At 33.9% G+C, this 19,358-nt stretch overlaps 1 protein-coding gene across 1 annotated transcript in view; it reads right to left on the bottom strand.

The window, feature by feature from the left end:
• The window catches only part of LOC140449436 (uncharacterized), a 54,374-nt gene that overhangs the window by 16,053 nt on the left and 18,963 nt on the right, over positions 1-19,358 (bottom strand). The window contains exon 3 of the mRNA XM_072542605.1: positions 12,250-12,372. Within this exon, the coding sequence (XP_072398706.1) occupies positions 12,250-12,372 (123 nt within the window). The remainder of the gene's footprint in view (positions 1-12,249; positions 12,373-19,358) is intronic.

Genomic DNA, 19,358 nt, shown 5'->3' with positions numbered 1-19,358 from the left:
AGTAGGCAACCAAAAAACCTGCAAACGAGAATTCAGGAGCAATGCTATCCACGAACTAAGCCGCTGCACTTAACGCCAGCTTTAACACAGACTTCAATGCTAAAATGGCCCAATTCTTCAATATGTTGAAGAAAATGACACAGGTGATGACAGCGATAAATAGCATAGGACAAACATGCTAGCACACCAATCGGAGGAGCTTCGTATAGGGTCTTGAAACTCAGGTGGGCTTTTTCAAAAAATCAATCTTCTGGATGAATTTTCTAACAGACTGAAACTAGATATCATAGCATTTTAAGAAATTAAACCAGTAGAAAGAAAAAACGAAATTTCTAGGCTATGACATCTACAGAACAGATCATAGAGCTCAGGAGTAATGGCATTATGGTGAAAAAAGAATTAAATATCAAGTCACCCCAACATCAAATGGCTTTTTTACAATGGAAGCCACGATAGTCCGGCTTTCCACAGAAAACGAGACACTTAAAATCGTCTCAGCGTACGTAAGACCAAATCGACTAACAAAGCTTAATCCGAATCACCATGATTTACTGCTAAAATATAAAGCATATAGAAATAAACTGCATTCACTTATGAACAAAACAAAACGGAATTATTATAAAAATAAGATTTTAGAGAATTCAAATAGCAATAAACAATTGTGGAGTGTAGTGCAAGATATTAGTGGTACCAAAAAAGGAAAAATGACTATTGACAGTCTTAAAAACCAAATGGGAAATATATTGACTCATCCCTCCGATATTGCAAATGAATTTAATAAAACGTTTTCGGAGATGGGCAAAATATTGGCTGAACAAATCATTAGCAACTCCCGCCAGGTGTATGATAATACCTCCTTGACAATCTCAATGGTTTTACTACCTACAAATACATTTGAAATGAAAACAATAATAAATCAACTAAAAAGTAAAAAAGCAACTGGCATTGACGATATTAATTCAGAATGTTTAAAAACAATTTCACCATACATACTCGAACCATTGGTTCACATTTTCAATATATGTATGGAAGAAGGAATATGGCCCAAAGCCTTCAAAACAGCAGTAGTCATATCAATATACAAAAGTGAAGACAAAACTCTTGCTTTAAACTACCGACCTATATCGCTTATTCCACACATGTCTAAAATATTTGAATTATTACTGAATAATAGACTTACAGCGTACATCAAAAAGTATAATTTAATTTCTGCTAACCAATTTGGTTTTAAGCTAAATACTTCCACACAAGATGCCGTTTTGAATCTAACATCAAAAGTGTATGAAGCTCTCAACAATAATAAAGTTTGCTTATGTGTATTTCTAGATTTGGCCAAAGCTTTTGATACTGTCAGTCATAGTAAACTCTTACAAACCTTAGAGAAAGTTGGTATAAGAGGCAACTGTCTTCAACTATTCAGAAGTTACCTCTCTGAGAGGCAGCAGGTAGTAAGGGTTTCCGAAACAACAAGCGGACAAAGAGGTATAACGTATGAAGTGCCACAGGGAACAGTGTTAGGACCTGTCTTATTTTTTCTATATATAAATGGTTTATTTTCATTGCAAAGTACAGGGCATATAATTGGGTTTGCCGATGACACGGCTATTGTTTATGAAGCTATAACTGGTATGACTTAAAAATAAAAGCAGAAACTGATCTACAATTCATAAAAGACTGGTTTGATTATAAAATACTTACAATAAATTTTAAAAAACTGTTTATTTACCAATTTCTAACTATACCCCGAATATTGATCTATTCGAACCTCTTCGAATAGCACATCATAAAAACAATTTTTGCATGAAACCAGTAACGAATGTTAAATATTTAGGTGTTAAAATAGACACAGACTTAAAATGGGATGGTCACATTAAATACGTTATTAAAAAGTTACAGTTTATCCTCTATAAATTTAAGCACCTAAAAAAACACATACCGGATATATACCTTCGCACACGGATTAGTAGAAAGTCATCTCCGTTATGGTATACTGGCTTGGGGAAGCGCTTTAAAAACTCACATTCTCCCACTAGAAATCATGCAAAGAAGATTTCTGAGTATCATGATGGCTAAACCCTACACTTGTTCTACAGATAGACTATATAAGGAGGGCAAAATATTTGACTTAAAGCAGTTATACTTTCTTTGTATATCTGTAAAATATCACATCAGAAAGTTAAAAGCAACTTACCTTCACATGGATATCATACTAGAGGCAAGCGCCTCTATATGGCTCAAAAAATGACGAAATCTTTCTGTCAACGATCTTTCTTATTTTTAGCCCCTAAAATATACAATCATATTCCCCTTGATATTAAAAATATGAAGAATGTCTTTCTCTTTAAAAATAAATTAAGATCATATCTCATGGAACAGACAAGACATTTTTGTAATATCATTATAGTAGCATAAGTTATAAAGCCATATTCACTTAAACTTTCTTTAAAAAAAAACCTTAATTTTAAATCTACTACTTTTAAAGATGAATTAGAAATGTAATATATCATGCTGTTTTTATTGTTTTATTTAATGTGTTTATCATAATTTACTGAAGCATCTGTGTTTACACTTTTGTCCTTTCAAAAATCTTGTTAACTCATTGATTAATACATAAGTACTGTATTCATACCAAGGGTTTCTACTAAAATTTTAATTATGGTTATTTATAATTCAAAAAGCAGTATATTTTATTGTATTGTATACATTGTATTGTTTATTTTACTTAGCATATTTACCATAACATAATTTGTGTATTTGCAGATCTCGTCAAATACTTATTAGTATCTAAGTTTAATTTTATTATACATCTTTGATTGTTGTATCTAAATTTTCAACCTGCTTGTTTTTTATGGTTAAATTTTATCTTATATATATTTATAGTTTAGTATAGTATATTGTATTTTTATTTATTGTATGTTACATTTACCGAAACAGGTGTTCCCACACCTCTAGGAGACCTTCGGGTTAATTTATTCACATATTTTTAATTATTGAAACAAATTTTGTATTATTGTTGAATAAATTATTATTATTATTATTATCATTATTAAATGGCCCAATCTTCGACGAAGACATAAGCCTAATCTTGGATTCCAGAAGAACCCACAATTATTATTGGTGACCTAAATGCGAGATCACCGAATTGGTATAACCGTGCTACCAATAGAAATGAAAGACTGCTCTGCGGCTATCTCGAAGTAAGAAATAATACTGTAATTGGCCCAATGGATCCAACGTTTGCAATCGGCTTTCTCCATCTACTCATCTCGACATTGCAATCCTTTACAACGTGGTTCAACAATACGAAATAAATTCATTAAACGAAGGCGAGTCAACACACAATCTAATCGTAGCGATTCTGAGCGCAGTAGATATAAACTATTTTCAGCCCCACAAAAAGCAAAAAACCAGTTGGCCAAACTTCAAAAGAATCGTGAGCGAAAACATTGGTGCAATACCTACAAAAAACAACATCACAGAACTTGAAGACTGTGTGGAGAGACTAGAACAAACTATAATAAATGTCATCGATGTCAGCTCAAAAGAAGAAAAAATAAAAACAAAAAAAAATTCAGGGACATGAGTGCTGAACTGAAAAACCTGATCAGGGAAAAGAACAGGAGAAGAAGAAGAGCTTATCGTACAAGGGCCCAGCAAGATCAAAGGATTACAAACGAGCTAAATAGAGAAGTTAAAAAACAGCTACAAAATCACAATAATGAAAGCTGGGACACCTATATCCAGGAATTAAATCCAAATAAATCCGCGTTTTGGAAGCTATCCAAAATATTACGTAAAGACAAAAAACCCATACCATCACTACACGGGAAAAACGGAATTGTATACACCCAATAAGAAAAAGCGGTGGTATTAAAAGATGAAATAGAAAAAGCATGTGGAAAAAACTAAGACCCCTATGAAGATATAGACTTCGCGTAAGAAGTTAAAATGCAGCCAGAAGACTAAAAAGAAAGAAGGGAAAAATAAGTTTAACACACACCTCCCTCGAAGAAATCAAATGACTAATAAAGATGTCAAACACAAAAAAAGCAACAAGACCAAACCATATCACAAACAGAGCCCTCAAAAATCTCACGGTGTCCGTACTATATACACGGCTGATACTCCAACAGACCCCAGAACACTGGTAAGTCTGTATGCGGACGACACAACCATCGCAGCTAGCAGTAGAGGTCCTAACCTATCTACCAGCTACCTACAAAGAGCTTTAGATAGATTCCAAAGTTATAGGGTTAAGTGTTTTGATTTAATTCGTTTGAAATAACCAATGACGTTAATTCAAACGAGTAACAGAGTATGTTATAAATAAGGTAAATCAATATTTATATTGTCAGCTTTGACATTTTGTTACATATTTTATTATTATTTACAAAGAACTTTTTAAAGTTTTTTTAATAAATGAAAAAACTAGTAAAAATATAATAATTTTTGGGTGCTAGTGACATTCTTCAGCAAAATTCATGTCAGACATAGATTCAGAGTATGGTATTGACTATGGTCTAGAATATGATGAATCCATTATCGGAACAGTAAATATAAATACACACTTTCCAAAAAAATACGACGAAGCTAATGGCGATCCTCCTCCAGAGAGAGATGATGACGTTATTTTTGTACCACCACCACCAATTGAAGTTATTATAGTTAATTCTGATTCTGATGAAACATCTTCGCACAACATAGACAAACAAGGTACCTCAAAATTAAAAAGGAATTGTGAAACTAAAAGTAGTTGCAGTAAAAATAAAAAAAGTAAAGAAAAATTCGAGAAACACAGAAAGAAAAGAAAAAGTTCTAGTTTAGACAGTTGTTGGACTCAAACTGGTATTCAGCCTCACGTAAACGTGTTCAATAATGATCTGATTACAATAAAAAAGAATAACGAAGAAAAATTGTATTAACTAAAAAATAGTGTTAAAAATATTGGTTTTTAAATAAATAATCACCTGCACGTACCGCAATTTCGGGTGACTTTGACTCACTTTCGAAGTTTAAATGTAGATTTCAGTATTCTGAATATATAAAAGTATGTTTCTTTTTTATTTATATTTTAGTTTTTAACTACTTTTTTACAAAAATAACACTAAAACACAAAGAACCGCTTACTTTATTATAAAAAACTAGTGTTTATTGTTGATATAGATAAGTGACTTAATTGATTTTTGAACTTGTATAATTATTTTATTATTGTTTATTTAATATTTAGCTATCAACTTATCCCTCGCAGTCTATATAGTTTCCATAAGGTCTTTAATTCTATTCAACATCACATTAGAGAAAATAATTAGGGAGTCAAAAGTCAACACCAGAGGAACAATAATAACAAAAAGTGTACAAATATTGGCATTTGCAGATGATGTTGATATCATAGCCAGAAGCGAAAGAGAGATGATAAAAGCATTTAATGCGATAGAAAGAGCGGCACAAAACAGTGGCCTAAACATTAATGAAATAAAAACTAAATACATGAAGGCCAGTAAATCGACAGGCCAAAGAAAGCTACAGAATCTGACAATAGGAGACTATAACATCGAAAGCGTGAAAAATTTTACATACCTAGGTTCACTAGTTACCGCAGATAACAATGTCAGTGAAGAAGTTAAGAGAAGAATACATATCGCTAATAAAACATATAATGGACTAATTAAACATCTAAGATCTAACATCACAAGAAAAACCATATGCAAAATATACAAGACCTTGATAAAACCGGTCCTTGTATATGGATCAGAGACATGGACACTATCGAAAAGCGATGAAAACCTATTAGGCACATTTGAATGAAAAATCCTTAGACACATATATAAGGGGGTAAAGGAAAATGACATATGGCGCCGAAGATATAACTTTGAACTGTACACAGCATACAATGAACTTGAGATCATAACATCCATAAAGATCGGACGTCTGCGCTGGATAGGCCATGTTGAACGAATGTTGGAGACTGAAACACCAAAACATATTATGAGGCAAACACCAGTAGGAAGAAGGTTAAAGGGAAGACCCAAACTTAGATACATGGAACAAGTGGAATAAGATCTGAAAAAACTTAAGATTACCAACTGGAAAAACAAAGCAAGGAACAGAACAGAATGGCGGAAAATCCTAGAACAAGCCAGGACCCAGAAAGGGTTGTCGAGCTACTGATGATGATGAAGGCCTTTAATAACTACGTGGTCAAATAAAAAAAAGCAAAGATAAATTTTTTTCCTGAAAAAATCAACATTTAATCAAGTCTTCTGTAACTGATATAAGAATGCAGAAACTATAGGGGAATAACCCTCCTTAATAAAGCATACAAAATATTTTCGAGTATTTTATATGGTCGCCTGAGTGCATATTCAGAGGAGCTTTGGCGAATATCAAAGTGGTTTTAGGCCTGGTCGATCAACAACAGACCAGATCTTTGTGCTAAGGCAAATACTGGAAAAAACCAATGAATTCAATATCGACACATACCATCTTTTCGTAGACTTCAAATCGGCCTATGATAGTGTTCTAAGAAATTAATTGTATGAAGCCATGAAGCCGTGAAGGTAGGGAGATGGAAAAGGCGGTCAGGGATGCCCAAATAGACAACAGAGGAAATATTTTTAATAAATCATCCCAAATTTTGGCATATGCAGATGATGTCTACCTAGTTGCCCGCACAACACGCAAGCTAGAATAAATGTATACCACCTTGTCAAACGTCTCAAAAAATATGGACCTGCAAGTAAATGAAGATAAAACTAAGATAATGGCATCAACACCCAACAATAGAGCCAGAAACATCGGCCACCAATTCACGGTTGATAATTCTACCTTTGAAGTGGTGGACAAATTCACATACTTAGGCTCCCTGATCAGCAAGGAGAACGTCATGACGGAAGAAATCAAGCGAAGAATAATCCTAGCAAACAAATGCTATTATGGACTAAGTAGACATATGAGAAGCAGAAACTTAAGCCAAAAAACAAAAATAGCCATATACAAAACCCTTATACAACCAGTGTTGACATATGGGTCGGAGACATGGACCATTTCCAAGGCAGATGAAAATCTCCTGCTTATATTTAAACGAAGGATCCTGAGAAGAATATTCGGTGGCATCTGTAAAAATGGTGTTTGGAAAAGGAGGTATAACTACGAGATATATCACAGATATAAACATATATTTGGTGGTAAAGACGTAGTATCCTTTATAAAAATAGGAAGACTAAGATGGGCAGGACATCTGGCAAGATCACAGCAGAACAACCCTCCTAGAAGAATCCTTATGTCGCAACCTGTGGAAAGTAGAAGTAGGGGTAGGCCACAACTCAGATGGAGGGATGGTGTAGATGAGGATGGTAGACAAATAGGCGCAGCAAACTGGCAACAGTTGGCAATGGATTGAACTGACTGGCGTAATAGACTTGAGAAGGTCGAGGCTCTTTTATAGGGCTGTAGCACCAATGATGATGATGATTCTGTAACTGATATCCACAGATTAAGGTCAAATGGCGCACATTTCCTATAATAGGAAAATTCACTCATCTTAGATACCTACTGTATCAAAAGGATCAAGCTCTGATGGGACTCTTTCCGTGTTATCGAGCCCTAGGTGACTTGGTACGTTGGGGTATCTCCCAAAATTTTCATACCCGTCTGGACTTCGAGAGTAGCACAGCTCTCTGCATGGTTTTATACCATGTGTTTTTATTATGTGTTCACTTAGACCCAGCTGTTTTTTGTTTTCTAGGAGGTTTTTCGAAATAACACCAGTAATAGATATATATGTCTGGGTACTTTTCATTTTCCACTGTCTCCTTATTTGTACTTTTAGATCTCTATATTTCGTGCTCTTTTCGCTGTATTTAACGAGCAGACTATAGTGGTTAGGTATCGCCCCATCCATTAGTGTGGTTTGTCTAGTAAGATTATTAACTAGTATGAGATCCGGTCTAGTATGCGCCACTAGCTGGTCTGTGAGCACAGTGCAGTTCCAGTATAGCTTGTAGTTGTAGTTTTCAAGCATTCTATCAGGAACCTATTTATAATAATTAATATAGTTGGTTTGGAAAGGTCGCAGTTTGCTGGATAGTTTATGGTAAATAATCCTTCTTGCTGAGTCAGAAGTTCTTTAGAATCATTACCGATAAACGCCTGGCAGCCCCCGGTCAGATGTTGGATAGATTATTCGGCTTGACATCTATATTGGCATTTATCGTTTTGGACGTAAGGATCTTTGACAACTTATTTCAGGTAATTTTTAATTGGAACAATCTGGTCCTGAATGGCAAGTAGGAAACCCCCTGCCTTAAAAACCATCTTTCCTGATGTCGAACAGTTTGATGCTTACATATTCTTGACTGATTCCATTGAAATGTCACCCATGCAGAGGTTAACTCCTCCAGATGAGCATTTTTTCTTAGTCAGATAGGTGGTTTATGCGCCTTTCTTTTGCTCACAGTATAAACGGCAAAGTATAATCTAGCGGCCTCAGCACAGACAAAAATTATCATCTACGACCGAAATAATCCTGGTTCCAACCACAACATAACCTCCACTGGGGAAGTGATATCTTCTTATGGTGCCTATCCAATAGAGAGGTTAGACGCTGACATAGATACTTTGACTTTATTGGCTGCTGATAAAAGTGTCCTAGTTGCCAACTTACAATGTTCGTAAGGTATGCAACCAGGATATTCGTCTTACTTCTGGACCTCTTTTTCCATGTACCTTACATTGGTAAGGTAAGGTAAGGTATTCCAGTTTGCGATGATTTATGGTCATTACTGGTTTGCTCTCTTTATTAAGACTGTGCAGAACTTGTTTGTTGATAATTTTATCTTTTCAGAAAATTCCCAATACGCGTCTTTAACACCGAATTTCTAATGCTTCATTTCGCTTCTTCTTGCTCTCTAGTGACGCTTCAGTTAAGGTCCATGACTTTAAAGTTGACATTGCCTCTTCGGTCCCTATCTTAATTTCTTTCGGGTGTACCCACTGATTGTTTAACTTTGCACCTAAATGCATAAGTGGGCGATTTTTAATACCGGTTATTAGTTGCCTAATAATTGACTATTTCTTAACAAACAAAAAAGAATTATTTAAAGACGTAAATGTGCTAAACCAGTTCAGTACAAGCAGTGATCATAGGTTAGTAAGAGCTAAAATAACAATAAAACACTGAAAACTTTGTTTTCAAATTTCCACAAAATTTATTTTAAATTCTTATCACTACACTACTACTTTTGTGGAAGTTTGAAAACAAAGTTTTCAGTGTTTTATTGTTACATAAAATGAATTTCCATCAAGTAACGGTCGAATCCATCAATTAGCTAAAATAACGATATCAACCGAAAAAGAAAGACTCAAAATGATAAATAAGAAACAACCAAAGAAATGGACAAAACCAACTAACATTCAGGAGTTCGAAAAATATATTGGTAATTCATTGAAAGATACAATAACAACAGACATCAATATATTGAACAAACAAATAGTCAACACAATGCAACAGGCTCAAACTAAATATTGTCCGACAAGCAAAAAAGATGAAAAACTGAGTCAACCCACGAAAACCCTTATAGAACTAAGGCGACAAATGAAAGGAGATAACACTACAAGCAAAGAAGCAATAAATCAAATAAATAAGACGATCACAAAGGCAATAAGAAAAGACATAAGAAACTACAATGTAGAAAAAACAAAACAGGCAATAGAGCAAAATAAGAACATGAAAGTTTTGAAGAGGAGCGTACAAAAGGGGAAAATAGAAATTAATAAACTGAGAAACAGAACTGGAGAAGAAACAACGAACAGAGATGAAATAATAAGAATAGTCGAAGAGTTCTACACAGAGTTATATAGATCAAGAAAAAAAGATAACAATACGGAACCTCCAATTACACTAAAAACTGGGGTATTAAACCAAGGATCAAATTTAATGCCCGATATAACAAAATCAGAAATTAAAGAAGCCCTGAAGAAAATGAAAAATAATCGAACCCCGGGTGAAGACAGAATAGTATCAGAAGCACTAAAAGTTGGCGGGGATGTATTACTTGAAAAAATTAAACAACTTTTCAATATGTGCCTTCACAGCGCCAATATTCCAACAGACTGGAACAACGCTACTATGATTCTATTACACAAAGCAGGAGACAAAGCAAATTTAGAGAATTACAGACCGATTAGCCTCCTCAGCCATATATATATATATATATATATATATATATATATATATATATAAGTTGTTTACGCGAATACTAGTTAAGAGAATGGAAAGAAAATTAGAAACTTATCAACCAAGGGAACAGGCAGGATTCCGAAAAAGTTACGGAACAAATGACCATCTACAAAGTATAAAAACCCTAATAGAGAAAGCAGTGGAATACAATAAACCTCTAGTTCTAATATTTATCGATTTTCACAAAGCCTTTAACACAGATGAGCTAATCAAAATATTACAGGCGCTTAAAGAATGCAGGCTAGATTAAAGATATACTAAATTATTATACAAAATATACCTGCAGGCAACAACCACTGTCAGATTACATACTAATAGTAATCGCATAAAAATAGAACGGGGGGTTAGACAAGGAGACCCAATGTCACCTAAACTTTTTAATACGGTCCTAGAACATGCTTTTAAGAATTTGGATTGGATGACAAAGGGAATAAAAATAGATGGAGAATATCTAAACAACTTACGTTTCGCCGATGATATACTTATAATAGCTGAAGATCTAGGCGTGGCAAGAGAGATGGTACAGGAACTCGTTGTGGCTACAGAAAGTGTAGGTTTAAATATAAATATCTCGAAAACAAAAATCATGACCAATTTGGTACCCAACCAAAACATCAGTATTGGTGGGAAAGAAATAGAACTCGTAGATAGATATAAATACCTGGGACATGAAATTATTATTGGCAGGGATAACCCGACTCATGAACTGAAGAGAAGAATTGGCCTTGGGTGGGCAGCATTTGGAAAACTGAGAGAAACTTTTAAAGGTGAGCTGCCCACATGCCTAAAGAGAAAGGTATTTGATCAGTGCGTCCTCCCAGTCTTGACGTACGGAGCAGAAACACTTACCTTAACAAAAACAGCAGCTACCAAACTGAGAGTCACGCAGAGAAGAATGGAGCGGTCTATGTTCTTGTAGGAATAACTCTGCGAGACAGAATAACCAACGAAGACATCAGGAGAAGAACCGGAGTGACTGACATCATCGAGAAGATAGCCAGACTAAAATGGAGATGGATAGGACACATAGACAGAATGACAGATTGGCGATGGACAAAGAGGTTATTGGAATGGAGGCCAAGGGAAGACAAGAGAAGCGTCGGTCGACCACCTACAAGATGGACTGACGATTTAAGAAGACTCAATAAAAACTGGATAAGAGCGGCGCAAGATAGACGGGGTTGGAAACATCAGGAAGAGGCCTATGTTTAGCAGTGGACTCTTGAGGCTGGATGATGATGATGAATAATTGTCCATGCGTTATCCTATTTTTGACTAACTATAGCCATTTATTTTGTTTTTCTGATGTTAAACCCAAGCTGGAACCTACTGTTTACTTCTGATACCTGATTAAAGGACGTAGGGGAATTGATAGAAAACAATTCTCGTGGTTAAAGCATATCAAAGAATGGATGGAAATACAAAGAGTCTAATAACTGTTCAGAATAACTTAAGAAAGAGAGAGTGTTGTCGTGTTAATCGCCCACGTCAAGGGGATTGATAAGGCACGTTAAGAAGAAAACCAGATTGACTTCATCTTTAGAGTCTCATTAAGTATCTTGTGTTTGTTCAGTGGTTCTTCATTTATAAATATTTCCTCGTCTGGGAATAAGAAAGTGGTATACCTTGTGTAATTTATGACATGGATATTTACCAATATTACTAAATGATTGCAGAAAACAACCAAACACCATGTTAGAATCGTAAAAGGCGTCTCTAGTGGACAAAAGCAGTCCAGTGACCTACAATGGAGCTGTTTTATATACAGAGCAGAGATTCTGAAAATTAAATTGTATTTTGCATAACTATGATGCACTAGATCGCAGGCGGCAAACATGTTTTGGGGACTACTAAATAATTCGAAGATACTACGCAAAACCTACACCAGCTGATACTTAGTTTCAGAATTTTGAAATCGGTATCATTAAAGCCAATGAGCTGTAGTAAGATTAAATTTCGTTAAAAAGTTAAGAAACATTAAGAAACGTTAAGAAAATAATATATTAACTTACCGCAAATTCTTCTGGAAACATGCCCTGAGCAGCAGCGTCTACTTCATCTTGAGTCGTTCCAGTTATAGCACGACATTTCTCGATCCATTTCGCACTATCAGTTCTTAGGTGAACACCCAAGTCCTAAAATAAAAATGTATTGTTTTGTTAATCCTTTGACGGACACCGTAAAAATTTTGCACACTGCTCCAAACACACTTGCAAATTTATCAGTACTTTGTCAACTGTGGTTAAAAATTAACCTATTGGGACAAAATGGTACAAAATACCTCATATTTACGACAAAAATTACATGAGGGTCACTGCCGTTTTGTCCGATTAGAGTTATATAAATGGTCTTATTGGACAATACTTTCATAACCGTCGTATTAAATGTTATGAAAATGCATTGATTGAACATAAACGACGAATAATAAATGAATGAAATACGGTATTTCAGTAATTTAATAAATACAGACACAACCCACACTATAATAAATTGTAAAAAACAAAATAAAAAAATTGATGGATTCGACCGTTACTTGATGGAAATTCATTTTATGTAACAATAAAACACTGAAAACTTTGTTTTCAAAACTTCCACAAAATTTATTTTAAATTCTTATCACTACAGCTGTTTCGGCTGATTGCCTTTCTCAAGTGATCTGTTTTTGGCATGGGTTTACACTTTATAGTCTCTAATGAAATAGGTTGAGGAGGGGAGAACTGTTCGTCTCAAGCTGGTCATTCAGGATTATATCTGTGTTTTTTAACTTGTTGATTTCCATAGATTCTAACAAAGATAGCTTAAGGCCTTTATTTTAAATGTGTAGAATTTTAAATTCGTCATTAAAAGAATGATTATAATCTAGAAGGTGAAGTGCGTATGTAGAATCTGTTTTTCTATTATTGAAAGCCCTTGTATGTTCTGCTATTCGTTTATTAAAATTTCTACCTGTTTGACCAATGTAAGTTTTTGGGCAGTCGCCACATTTAAGTTTGTACACACCACTGTGTAAGTGTTTTTTATGTTGGCTCTTATTGTTTTTAATATATTTGCCTAGGTTGTTATTTGTTCTGAAAGCTGGTGTTATTCCTTTCTTTTTTATGTGTTTGGCTATTTTTGTTGATATTTTGCCTGTATATGTAATCGAGCAGAAGGTACTGGGTTTTTTCTCTGGTGGTGGAAATACTAAATTCAGGGCTTTCTTGTGTAGTTTTTGATTTAACATTTTATTAATTGTTTGTTCGTTGTATCCATTGTTTACTGCTATTTGCTTAATGATATTTAATTGTGTCTCAAAATTGTATTTTGACATAGGAATTGCTGTTAATCTATGTAACATACTATGATAGGCTGCCAGTTTATGTTGTGTGGGATGGGATGATGAATTGTGAATAGTCGTGTCAGTATGGGTAGGTTTATGAAATATGGAGAGGTCATGTTTGTTTTTAAGTCTGGTAATTTTTAAATCTAAAAAATTTATATATTCATTTTGTTCTGTTTCTATTGTAAATTCAATATCACTATGAAGAGAATTAATATACGATAAAAATTGGTCGAGTTGCCTGTTAGTTCCTGTGAAACATACCAGTACGTCGTCTACGTATCTCCACCAATATAAAAACTGTTTGAATATGGGATGTTTTGAAATCTTTGTCTCTAGATGATCCATAAAAATATCTGATAGCAATGGGCTTAGAGGATTGCCCATTATAAGTCCTGCACTGTTATTTGTATATAATTCATTATTAAATTCAAAGTAGTCTTGGTTTATGCAAACTTCAAGAAGATATAAAATTTCAGATGTAATGATTGGATTTGTACTATTTTGGTCTAAAAGGTTTTTTACTAGAATAAAAGTTTCTGTAGGAGGGATACTAGGAAAAAGATTTTTTACGTCAAATGAAATTAATCTGGAGTTGTTAGGTAACTGAAAATGTTGTATTTTATTAACTAGTTCTATTGTATTTTTTATGGTAAATTTAGGTGAAAATTTAGTGTGTTCTAAAATAATCTCTAACAGTTTTTTTGAAAGTTTATATGACGGAGCTGTATAAAAAGACACTACAGGTCTTATTGGGTGATCCGGTTTGTGTAGTTTAATGAAAGAGTATAATTTAGGAGGCTGTGGGTTCATGATACTGAGGTATTTCTGTTCTATTGGATTTACTATTGATTTTGAATTTTCTAAAGCTAGCTTAATTTGTTTTTGATACTTTTCTGTTGGATCTTTGTGTAACGTTTCAATGTTTTGATTATTTAAAAATTCTATTGTTTTGTTATTATATTCTATTTTATCTATAGCAATAGTAGTGTTACCTTTGTCTGCTTTTGTGAACACTATGTTGTTTTCTATTGATTTATTTTTAATTGAAATGGCTGTTTTATTCTCTTTGTAAGAGGAATTTTTGGTTTCACTACACGCAAAATCTATTACAGATGTGTAATTTATAAATATATTTGCTAGTCTAAGTGATACGTGAAGTGATGCCACGTTTGAAAACATAATCCAGGACATAATGATGGATTTTCATTACAATCCTTACATCGCCAAGACTTTTCTTTTTGAATTTTATTTTTAGAATATGGAGGACATCGTAAATAATAATTCTTGCGTCTATATCCTTCAGGTACAGGAATCATTTCTTGATAATGAGGATGCCCAATTTGTTCATCATTTCTCCGAGTCATTTTCTTACGTTTACCTCCATGTATAGGACCCACTTTTACATAACTCCTGTCGTCAGTCTGGTCAAGAGGTATATCAATAAAACTTTTTATAAGATAATTTCTAAAATCTAAGCTACTCATAATATATTGTTCTTGGCGGTTTTCTTTTCCGTTTTGATAAATAAAGTAGGCGTTGGCAATTGTTACGTTCAACAAATGAAATAACACTTTTTTATACCAGCGAATGGTCCTTAGTGGACATGAGTAATATGAAGTTAGTTGACCAGTGTTCGATCAACACCAGACATATTGTGATTATATTCGGTTATATCTTTTGGTTTTACTTTGAGCTGGTTAAATCTGTTAGTTGTTTATATCATTGTCGGATGGTAACGAGTGGATAAACTACAGACATCTCTCTTATCCTTCCATTTAGATACTTTAACACGGTCTTGTCTTCTTCATATACTGTTCTTCTTTTTGGATTGTCTCGTCTATTAGAACGTAAGGTTCCTGTGCAATGTGTTTGTCTCTCTAATAATTTTTTGCATAATGTAGCCTGTTATAAAAATTATCCATGAATATGTGGTGCCCTTTATTTACATATGGAGTAATCAGTGGAGTAATCAGTTGAAGAACTAAATTATGGAGCTGTAAAGAAGTAGGGTCACTACCACGATCAGTTGCTGTCAAAATTTTTTCTCTAAATTTCGATATTTAGGACAAAGCCATCCGGTGTACATAATTCATAGAATTTAATTCCATATTTGGCCCTCTTGTTCTTCAAATATTGTCGAAAAACTAATCTACCTTTGAATAGTAATAACGACTCGTCTAAACATAAATTTTCTACAGGAGATAACGCCCTCTGAAAATTTGTAAGTAGGCCATTTAGTAACTGTTCCAATTTATGTAGCCTACCGTTTCTATTTTCTGTCTCATATGTAAAAAGATTTCTTATAGATGGCATTTTTATTTGTCCTTGCAACATACATAGACCCAAAAATTTTTTTAGCTCCGTTAGGTTCACGTTTTTCCACACACATTTTCTACTATATTTTCTGTGAGGTCTGGATTCTCTTGTAAGTTTGTTGGCATATCTCTTGGTGGATTCTAATATCATATTCATGATTTCCTCGGTCCAAAGTATTTTAAAAATTTGAACAGGTGTGGTATTTTCTGGTAAATGGAGTTTAACACCCGCTAAATCTCTAACGAAATCAAATTCGGGAATTGGTATCACCTTTTCAACCCAATTTTTCACATCATTTCCATCATTACATTCCTCATCTGTATTTTTAATCTCTTCAGAGCTACTGGAATTTTGTATTGTTTGTAATTACCTTACTCCATCACCATTAACATCAGCACTATCAATATTCAATGAAATACTAAATGTTTTTTCATAAAACCAACTATACCTTAGTCATTGTACCCTGACAGCCTGAGAAATCTGAGGTCTGATTTTGATAAAATAAAATATTAATTCAGAAAATGCATGCATAACTTTGCTTCAGAATGATACCTGTTATTTCATGCTCATTTGAGAAGTGATATTCCTATTTTACCAATTATACATATATGTAGATAAGATTTTGTTATTTGCTATTGCTATATGGGTACTCATGTAAATATTTTATACTTGCCAATACTCTCATCTGTTTTGGTATTGGGAGTATACTCATCTGAACTGTCACTATTTCCAAACATATTAGCATTTTGTTCCTTATTACTTCCCTCACTATCATCAGAACTGCCACTCATCATCATTCAATCTTCGCTTATCCACTGCTGGACATAGATCTCCCTCATAAGTTTCCATCTATTTCGATCTTATGCCTCTTGCATCCAATTCTTATGACAACGTTTTAGATCGTCAGTCCAACGTGTTGGTGGACGACCTCTGCTTTGGTAGGCATCATCTCTTGGTCTCCATTCCATTATCCGCTTTGTCCATCTATTATCTGTCATTCGAGCCACGTGACCTGCCCAGTTCCATTTTAGTGTTGCTACTCTCTCTACTGCATCAGCCCCTCCTGTTCTTTGTCGTAGCTGGCGATTTGGGATCTTGTCTCGTAGTGAAACGCCCAACATAGCACGATCCATCGCCCTTTGACACACACGGATCTTTTGAACTGTTTCCCTTGTCAAGGTTTCCTCACCGTAAGTTAACACTGGCAAAACACACTGATTAAACGTTTTTCTTTTGAGGCATATTGGTATATCAGACGATTTGAAAATATGGTTCAGCTTGCCGAAGGCTGCCCAAGTCAGTCTTATACGACGGAGATGCTCAACGGTTTGGTTATCTTTTCCTATGCGAATCTCATGACCTAGGTATTTATAGGCCATTACCTGGTCTATGGATCTTGTTCATACGCATATATCTTCGCTGACTACAAGATTTGTCATCATCTGGGTTTTAGACATATTTATTTTCAATCCCCCTTCTAGCGAGAAAAGGTAGAGCTGATTTAAAAATTCTTTGGCCTCATCTATCCTATCAGCTATTAGTACAATATCATCTGCAAACCTTAGATGGCTAAGCTTTTCTCCGTTTATGTTTATGCCCTTGTCGCTCAGTTTTGCCCTTTTACATATATATTCCAAAACTGCCACTACTTTCTGATAAATGCAGATGAGTTCATTTTTTTCTAAATTCACTTTTTTAAAACTTATTTATTCTGCAATTATTGTGCTAACGAGGCATCACCTTTGCAATCATGAACGAAAATAGGGAGTTACAATCACAATATTCCTATCGAGTATCGTCGTCCACCGATTTACACCTGTTTCACAAAATTAGAAGTAATCTTATAGTATAGGATACGGCATTCTCATATATATGAAAATACTTATATATACATCGTTGGTCGAGACTATCTTGAATCTGATAGCGATTCAAATAGCGACTGCTATGACCGTCTTGTCCCAGAATACCGATAATAAACCGACGGCCAGGACCGTCTTGTCCGTGAAAGGGTTAAGTATAAGTTAAGTAAATGTTAAGTTAATCAACAAGGAAAAACGAAAGTTGCCGAAAGTTGAAGGCGGCAACTTATTATACATCATAGTGATGAAAGTTGCCTAGATATAGGACAACTAGTTTAATGTCCAAAATTGTTGATATATTTTCTTGTTTTCTTGTAAGGTTATATTTACTTAATAAAATATTGTTTATTCAAATTTAGAGATTGTATTCACCCTCGAAAATACAGGTATATAGTTACATTGCATTTTGTTATTGTCCGTAACAAGTATAAATCATAAAACAAGTTTAAAAGTTATTATTTATAAACGCGGTAATTTACAACAACGGCAAAAACGATGTTTACTCGTTCAGGTACACGTATCGACTCCGAATCTATCTTTATTTTTAAAAGTGTCGAAAATTATTGCAAAGAAAAGAAGATTAAAATTAAAAATAAATTTTAAGACCACTTTTAAAAATTCATTATTTTTTATTTATATTAACAAAACTATTTTTTGTCTACCTTTCCTCTGTAAACGTTAAAAGTTTGTTCACCAATGCATAATTAACTCAGGTTGCACTGGCGTGTAGAACTTGAGAACTGTCAAAACAGTTTCATGTTTAAAGGAGTATTTGTTTATGAGAAGGTAGAAATACCAGCAACATCCTACGTCTGGAAGAGAAAATTAAGGTTTTGCTAATATTGGGTGTAAAAGTATAAATATGTTGAGAAACTGTATTTCTAGATTTTTAATTTTCGATATTTAATTCTCAAACCTATATTTTGATAATAGTTATAGATTAAAATTTATTTAGAATCATTTCATTGCATTATTGCGAACAGTTGAATTTTCAATTTTACCGCAGAAAAAATTTTGAACATAGAGTTTTTTGTAAAGTTTTTTGTTAAAGTAAAAATGTTGAACATTTTAAAGTTATTTTTTTTCCTAAATACCTTTTCTTTTTAATAATTTTTGAGATTGTCAAAAATAAAGTTACTTAACTCTTAAACAAACATCACATTTTTTGACATATTTCGTATAAGACTAATAAAATTGTATATCTAATGATTATATATCTTAGGTTTTAAAATACGCAGAACTTTTTACTAGGAATATTGAAACCTAATCAAATTGCAAACGCAAAAGCGCCAAATGAAACCTAAATAAAATTTAGGGGTGGTATATGGAGAAGGAGATGATCAATTAGAGAAGAACTAGCAAAGAAGTTATAATAAAAAGAATGGCTTAGCTCAAAAGAACACAGAGACACAAAACCTCAAGCACGAATTCGGGCTAGCCTCACTACACTAGAATTTGGCTTTGAGATAAGGGGAAAAGAGATCTTTTAACCAAAAGAATACAATATAATAATGCACCGGAAAATCTGGAACTATAAAAGGGGTAAGATAAGAGAATATACGGAGATGCCTAGGAAAATACTAAAATGGGCGCCAGCTAATTTCTGAAGGAAATTAACAAAAAA

The sequence above is a fragment of the Diabrotica undecimpunctata genome, chromosome 9, assembly GCF_040954645.1.
Source record: "Diabrotica undecimpunctata isolate CICGRU chromosome 9, icDiaUnde3, whole genome shotgun sequence".
Taxonomy (NCBI): Eukaryota; Metazoa; Arthropoda; class Insecta; order Coleoptera; family Chrysomelidae; genus Diabrotica; species Diabrotica undecimpunctata.
Note: the sequence above shows the minus strand (reverse complement) of the source record. Positions and strands in the feature narration are given on the sequence as shown.